The sequence below is a fragment of the Perognathus longimembris genome, chromosome 21 (genome assembly GCF_023159225.1).
Source record: "Perognathus longimembris pacificus isolate PPM17 chromosome 21, ASM2315922v1, whole genome shotgun sequence".
Taxonomy (NCBI): Eukaryota; Metazoa; Chordata; class Mammalia; order Rodentia; family Heteromyidae; genus Perognathus; species Perognathus longimembris.
In genome coordinates, this window is record NC_063181.1 from 39,861,761 (window position 1) to 39,869,709 (window position 7,949).

The window sequence follows — 7,949 nt, forward strand, 5'->3', positions numbered from 1 at the left end:
CGAACCCAGGGCTTCATGTATGCAAGGAAGGCAGCACTCTACCACTAGGCTATATTCCCAGTCTGGATTTTATTTTTTTTAACAGAGTTTCACTCTATATCTTAGTATGACCTTGAGTCCACTATGTTTCTATGTAGCTCAGACTGGTCTTGAACTCCTATTCCTCCTGCCTTTTCCTCCCAAGTGCTAGGATTATAAGCATACACCAACATGTTTGGCTTATTTTTAGTTAAATAAAAAGTACGTGTATTTATATTGAATAGCAGGATATTTTGTGGAGGGCTAGGTCTAGCTAATCAGTATATATGCTACCTCATACTTTTTGTTGGCAAGAACAGTCTTAGCTATGTTTAGGTACACAATACATTGTTATTGTAGGAGTCACCATGTATATAATAGATACCTTGAATTTATTTGTCCCAACTGAAATTTCTTTTTATAGAAAGTATATTCAACAAAAAATGATCAGCAAAATTTTTAAAACTTATAGCCTAATCATGAAATTCTGTCAAGGTAGAGGAAATGAATAAATAATTCTTTTACTGAGGCAGGTATTCTTTTGCAGATCATTAAGAGTAAAAACTGGCTATGGGAAAATAAATTTTCAATTTAAAAACTGTGCTATTAAACAATTCTAAGGTAAAACTGAAAATGTGCAAAACTAACAGAATTTGTTCCATAAATATTTTCTCTGAAAACTAATATCCTTGTTAAATTTCCAAGTGCATTTTTTTCTAATAGAATGTACAGGATTCACAAAGCCTATAATTAGCATTGACATGAAACTTTAGTCAGTACTAATACATAGAGCCAGATAGAAAATTGGTTAGTGGGGCACTTCTGCTGTTAAAGGGAACAGTAAACCAGGTGCTGTTGGCTCACACCTGCAATCCTAGCTACTCAGGAGGCTGAGTTCTGAGAGTCCTGGTTCGAAGCCGGCCTGGGCAGGAAAGTTTCTGAGACTCTTATCTACAGTAAATTACTCAGAAAAAGCCGGAAGCAGCTCTGCTGCTCAAGTGGTAGAGCGCTAGCTTTTAGGACAAAGAAGCCTGGACCCTGGATTCAAGTCCCCAGGACTGGCAAAAAATAAAAATGGAAAAAAGCAATAAGATAAACACTGATGTTAAAATATCTTTGTAGTTGCAATAGCTGCTGGCCGAAAACTTGCCCATCGACTTTTTGAATGCAAGTCAGATTCCAAGTTAAACTATGACAACATCCCCACCGTGGTCTTCAGCCACCCTCCCATCGGGACCGTGGGACTCACAGAAGGTGAGCTTCAAACGAGGGTCAGTCATGGCTTCCTTCTTTTCAAAATTTATTTATTGCCAAAGTGAAGTACAGAGGGGTTACAGTTTCATACGGAAGGCGGTGAGTACATTTCTTATCCAACTTGTTACCTCCTCTCTCATTTTCCTCCCACCTCCCCCCCCCCCATGAGTTGTGCAGTTGGTTTACAGCGTATAGTTTTCTAAGTATTGCTGCTGCATTGGTTCGTCTTTTCCCCTTTGTCTCCCATTCTGATATTCTCCTTCCCTTCCCTAGTTCAAGAATATGAAATGATTCACAGATTTATGTGTCATCCTTGCCCAGGGTCCATTTTCTGTATCATTCCAATTTTAGGATGTGTGTTGCCAAAGCAAGCACATGGCTTCCCTCTTTAAGTCTCAGCCAGCCCATTAAATTGATCTCAGTCTCCCCTCAAGTCACTATTCTCTTTCAATAGTTTCTAATCAGTTACAATTTACCTATTCCCCGTCTGCTAATACTTTGAGAGTACTGTTTATTTTTGTCTCACAACCTTATTTATCCTCGAATTCTCATTTTCTTTTCCGTGTCGGTTGTAGGGCTTGAACTTGTCCTGGGCACTGTCACTGAGCTCTTCAGCTCAAAGCTAGCACTCTACCACTTGAGGCACAGTGCCACTTTTCTGGTAGCTAATTGGAAATAAGAGTCCCAAAAGTCCAGCTGGGACTGGGAATGTGGCTTAGCAGTACATTGCTTGCCTAGCATGCATGAAGCCCTGGGTTCATTTCCTCAGTACCACATAAACAGAAAATGCTGGCAGTGGTGCAGTGGCTCGAGAGGTAGAGTGCTAGCCTTGAGCAAAAAGAAGCCAAGGACAGTGCTCAGGTCCAGAGTCCCAAGCCCCAAGACTGAAAAAAAAAATTCCAACTGGTTTTTGCTTTGAACCTCGACCATCAGCTCTCAGCCTCCTAAGTTTCTAGTATTACAGGCATAAGCCACCAGCGCCTGGCTCTAACTCTCATTTTTTAAAAGCATGTTGTTGTTATTGTTGCTACTGGTACTGGGACTTGAACTCAGGTCTTCACACTTTTGCTTTAGCTTTTTTGCTCAAGTCTGGCACTCTATGATTTGAACCATGCCTCCATTTCCAGCTTTTTGCTGGATGATTGAGATAAGATACTCGAATTTGCCTTCCCAGATTGGCTTTGAAATTCAGTTCTCAGATCTATCTTACCTTCTTCAGTAACTGTGATTGAGTGAGCTAGTGGCTCACGCCTGTCATCCCAGCTCCCCGGGAGGCTGCGATCTGAGGATCGCCATTCGAAGTCAGCCCAGGCAGGAAAGTCTGTGAGACTCATATTACAGAAAAAGCCCCAAGTGCTGATAAGTGCCACTGTGGCCCAAGGGGAAGAGTGCTGGCCTTGAAAAAAGGAGCTCAGGGCCAGCTCAGGACCAGCCAAAAAAATAAACAAATAAAAGAACAAAACTGTCTCTGTCCATCAACATAATACAGTTTTGAAGATAAGACTATTATCTTAAATGTCAGATGTTAGGCAAATTTTGCCAACTATCTCAAGTGCTAGTTTCCATAATTTTTCCTCAAGTCTAGAATTTAGTCCAGCATTAATGTATTATATATAGTTCTCCTACCACTTTGGTCTCTAGTTTGAGACAAAATTATCCAATCTTTTCTCTTATGTGACATTTATTTTGCCAAATGTCATTTCATTTTAATTAATTTATTTATTTTAGGTTAGGGTTTTTTTTTTTGGTTGTTTTCTGTCAGTCTTACTCCATGTAGTCCTTTTGACTCACCCTCCTAAGTGTCGAGCTTACTGACGTAAGCAGCTATTTATTCTCAGTTGTTTAGTATTATTTGATATTCAAAAAGATTATATATTTCTATCCATGTCTCTTTAGTACTTCAGTGTAAGACTAGGTTTTGTAAGATAACTGGTTTTTGTTTTGTTTTGTTTTGTTTTGTTGTCAGTTCTGGGCCTTGGACTCAGGGCCTGAGCACTGTCCCTGGCTTCTTTTTGCTGAAGGCTAGCACTCTGCCACTTGAGCCACAGCGCCACGTCTGTCTTTTTCTATATATGTGGTACTAAGGAATTGAATCCAGGGCTTCATGTATACGAAGCGAGCACTCTACCACTAGGCCATATTCCCAGCCAGCCTCGCTAACTGTTTTTGTTTTGTTTTGTTTTGTTTTATGTCAGTCCTGGGGCATTACAAAACTCAGGGCCTAGGCACTGTCACTGTCACTGAGCTTTTATGCTCAAGTCTACTGCTCTTCCCCTTGAACCACAGCTCCACTTTGAAGCTCTTTTGCTGGTTAATTGGAAATAAAGAGTCTCATACACTCTTCAAATTGCAGTTGCAAATTGCGATCCTCGGATTTCAGCCTCCTGAGTATCTAGGATTATAGGCGTGAGCTATCTATCCATGCCTGGCTTGAAAGATATTTTTTAATGTGTGTTATAGATGAGGCCATTCATAAATATGGAAAAGACAATGTGAAAATCTACTCGACCACCTTTACCCCAATGTACCACGCAGTGACCACAAGGAAAACAAAATGTGTGATGAAAATGGTTTGTGCCAACAAAGAAGAAAAGGTATGGGCAAACTTATGCCTTTTATGTTTTTTGAAGTTCATAATTTTCTTATGTAGGAAAGTGTACTCTTTGTGCGCGCGTGTGTGTGTGTGTGCGTGTGTGTGTGCATGCTCATCATGGGGCTTGAACTCAGGGCCTGAGCACTGTTCCTAAGTTTTTGTGCTCAAGGCTAGCACTCTACTACTTGAGCCACTTCTGGCTTTTTAGTAGTTGATCAGGGGATAAGAGTCTCATGAACTTTTCTGATTGAGCCGGCTTTGGACCATAATCCTTCACATGTCAGCCTCCTGAGTAACTAGGACTACAGGCATGAGCCACTAGTGCCTCAGTATTGGGGTTTGAAATTACAGCCTCACACTTTCTAGACAGGTACGCTTTACTCCTTGAGGCACACCCCCAACCCTAATAGAAGACATTTTAAAATGTTGGTGTGACGGGAGAATGCAGGAGGAGGCCATTATAATGGCAGGAATGCTCAAAGCCAATATGCTTAGTTACACTGGCTTGTGATAAGTAAAGCTGTAGAATAGATGATGATGATGATGATGATGATGATGATGATGTAGTTACACAAAGGGGTTACAATCCCTAAGTCAGGTTATGAGTGAGTGCAGTGGGTCTTGGTCAGTGCCATCCCTTCCTTTGTTCTCCCTTAATTCCCCCTTTGTCCCTATTCTCTTTACATAGTTGTAGGGCCTTGCACTGGCCAGTCAAGTGCTCTATCAACCCCAGCCTTAGGTGTTTGTTTAACTTCTTATCTCTCTTGGCTGTATACCGAGTAAACATGCCACTTTCTTTTTTCCCAGGTGGTTGGGATTCATATGCAGGGAATCGGGTGTGATGAAATGCTGCAGGGCTTTGCTGTGGCAGTGAAAATGGGAGCGACCAAGGCCGACTTTGATAACACGGTGGCCATTCACCCTACCTCTTCAGAAGAGCTGGTCACACTCCGTTGAGGATCCAGAGACTTACATGGCCAGCGCCGGGCCAGTAGACTTCTTTACTTCCTGTTCCGCGTTTATATATTCCTTTATTTCAATCAGGATCTCCTGACAGTGGAAATTTTTAGTAAAGAATGGAACTTATTTATGTGATCAGAAAATTGTTTGGTTAATCTAGGGTTGATTTTTATTTGATTTATATGTCCCAATAATTAATATTTTAAAGTTGTTTTTTTTTAATTAGTGGCTCTATGCTACTTTTCCCCCCTCCCTCTTGTAGTCTTATCCCAAGTTTACAATTTATGAAGTACAATGAAGTTAACGTGTTTGGATGAGTGTAGCTTGCAGCTTGTTCAGACAGGTTTCCTGGTCTAGCCAGGCTGGTCTCGGACTCTCAGTCCTCCTGTCTTGGCTTCCTTCAACCCTCCCACTGGGGCTTAAACTCAGAGTCTTGTGCTCATTTGGCTCATTCAGCTTGAGCCATGCCTCCAGGTATGCTTTCTCGTGATTAATTGGAGATAGAGCGTTGAGGACTTTTATGCCTCAGCTGAGTTGGACGTTGATCCTTCAGGTCTCAGCCTCCTTAGCACCCGGGATTACAGGAGTGAGCCATTGTTGCCTGTCTATGTCCTGGTGTCTTGAGTACTGGAATTACAGTCAGGCACCTACACCCCCCAGCCTAGCCTGCTGGTTTTTCAAGTTGAAAATGATTGGAGCTCTTGATACATATTTATTGCAAGGCACAGACATAAATATTACAACGCACAGTCTTCGTTTTTTGTTGTGTTTTTGAAGCCAGCACTGTGCTCTGCATAGCAAAGCTGTTTCGAGGATGTGACCTTTCTCCAGTAGCCCGGTTATGTTCTTTCTATTGTTTCCAGTGATTTTAATGATTGTTATTTTTAAAAATTGTTTTCATGTGATAAAGTACATCAAATTTAGGAGACTTAAGGAGGCCAGGTCAATAAGAGACAACCTGTGAGTCCTGCTTTCAGAAGGGGGTATACTTGACTGTATCTGAAGTCTGTTCTTCTGCTAAAGTTCATAGTTCAATGAATACTTTTAATACTTGTGTGTGGTTTTTGTCCTTTTATTTTCCCCTGAACACTATTCCAAACATTTGAAAGTTACAGCCTTTTCTTCTTATAAAATTTATTATGAATTCAGTTAACACCAGTTTATTTCTTACATCAAAGAGCAGATACCAGCCTGTGTGGAAGAGGAAGAGATATTTGTTAAAAATGAATAGCAGAAGGGGCTGGGAATATGGCCTAGTGGTAGAGTGCTTGCCTCGTATACATGAAGCCCTGGGTTCAGTTCCTCAGCACCACCTATATAGAAAAAAAGCCAGAAGTGGCGCTGTGTCTCAAGAGGTAGAGTGCTAGCCTTGAGCAAAAAGAAGCCAGGGACAGTACTCAGGCCCTGAGTCCAAGCCCCAGGACTGGCAAAAAAAATAAAAATAAAAATGAATAGCAGAGATATCAAAGAAACATTTATCAGATTAATATTTGAGTGGGAAGAAGAGCCTAGAAATCACTTGGGTTTTTAGCACTATATTTCCATTGTCTTTATCAACTAGGTAAACTAAAGTTTGCTTGTTCTTTCCATTTATTTTCTCCTGTGATATGGGTATAACATCAGACCTGATACTTGCTAGGCTAGCCCTGTACCATTGAAACACACACCCTGGTTTGTTTGCTTTCAGTTTGCTTTGCAGAATAAGGTCTTGCCCAGATCCATGGTAGCCTGACACCACCATAACTGCCTCCCATGTAGCGGGAACCAAATGTGTTCACCATTATCTCCAGCTAGTTTTTTGTGATAGGGTCTGGCTATCTTTTACTCAAACTGCCTCTTGAGTAGGCGGGATTACAGGTGTGCCCCACTGAGCCTGGTCTTAGATTTTTCTGAGGCTGTCATTAGTTACATGTGCTGCTGAATTCTTTTCTGTGTGTATGTGCGAGTCCTGGGGCTTGAACTTAGGACTTAGGCACTGTCCCTGAGCTTCTTTTGGTCAAGGCTGGTATTCTACCAGTTGAGTCATCACTCCATTTCTGGCTTTTTTTTTTTTTTTTTTTTTTTTTTGGTTAGAGATAGGAGTCTCATAGACTTCTCCTTCCCCGGGCTGACTTGAAATCACAATCCTCAGATCTCAGCCTCCGGGGTAGCTGGAATTACAGTGTACAACTGGCGTGTTGTTTGTTTTGTTCTTGGGTGCTGGAGGTGGAACCTGGGGCCTTCTGCACACACACTACTTCCGTGTCCTGAACGACAGCCCCAGCCCCACGTAACACTCAATAGATATCTTGGAGATACCTATTCCTAGTGCTTTGGGCTGATTCTATAGTGAGCCAACAGGAAAACAACCTTCTCCAAGTTCCAGCCTACCTTCTTACCAGTCTCAAACTGACCCAGCTTTTGGAAGGCTGTGACACAACAGCCTTTCTTACCCAAGGCACTAGGCACACAGATATGTAGGTGATCATGCTGTACTGGGTAGCACCTTGTAGGTACTTGATAGATATTTATAGAAGGAAAGATAATACTTAATTTCAAGTAACCTTGTAGTCTAGAGAGAGAAACTAATAGTAGGTAAACCTGTCAGGGCCATTTGAGGAGACTGAAGTGGAATACTTTAAAGACTTCAGAGAGGTACTACGAGGAGCCGGGAATGGGGCTTAGTGTTAGAGTGCTTGCCTAGCACGCATAAAGCCCTGGATTCGATTCCTCAGCACCACAGAATAAACAGAAGTTGTGGTGCTATGGCTCATGTGGTAGAGCACTAACCTTGAGCAAAACAGCTCAGGGATAGTGCCTGGGCCCTGAGTTCAAGCCCCAGGACTGGGGGGGGGGGGTGGAATTGAGTCATAGGCACAAATGTAACTCTCCCAAAGAAATGTGTGGCAACTGAGATTTCATAGTAACATGAAACCCATCTAGCTTCCTCTAGCACCCAGTGGCGTTCAAAGAGCTCTTGTTTCCTCAGAAGAAGAGTGCTCATCTACAGACAGTGGTGAGGCCTTACTCTAAATGTCTAAGGGCTCACACTTTACTCGAGGGTCTGCCACAGGCTCCCTCCCCAGGGCTCCTCAGCCAGAGACACTTGAAGCCTCTTCACGTCTGTTGATTCATCAGCCAAGAG

The 7,949-nt window shown here is 42.2% G+C and overlaps 1 protein-coding gene and 1 pseudogene across 1 annotated transcript in view; one reads left to right on the forward strand and one right to left on the reverse strand.

The window, feature by feature from the left end:
* Positions 1-5,879, forward strand: part of Gsr (glutathione-disulfide reductase) — a 44,518-nt gene extending 38,639 nt beyond the window's left edge. The window contains exons 11-13 of the mRNA XM_048330541.1: positions 1,141-1,272; positions 3,733-3,866; positions 4,673-5,879. Of these exons, the coding sequence (XP_048186498.1) occupies positions 1,141-1,272; positions 3,733-3,866; positions 4,673-4,822 (416 nt within the window). The 3' untranslated portion in view covers positions 4,823-5,879. The remainder of the gene's footprint in view (positions 1-1,140; positions 1,273-3,732; positions 3,867-4,672) is intronic.
* LOC125339755 lies at positions 1,549-1,647 on the reverse strand (annotated as a pseudogene).
* Positions 5,880-7,949: the final 2,070 nt, after the last annotated feature.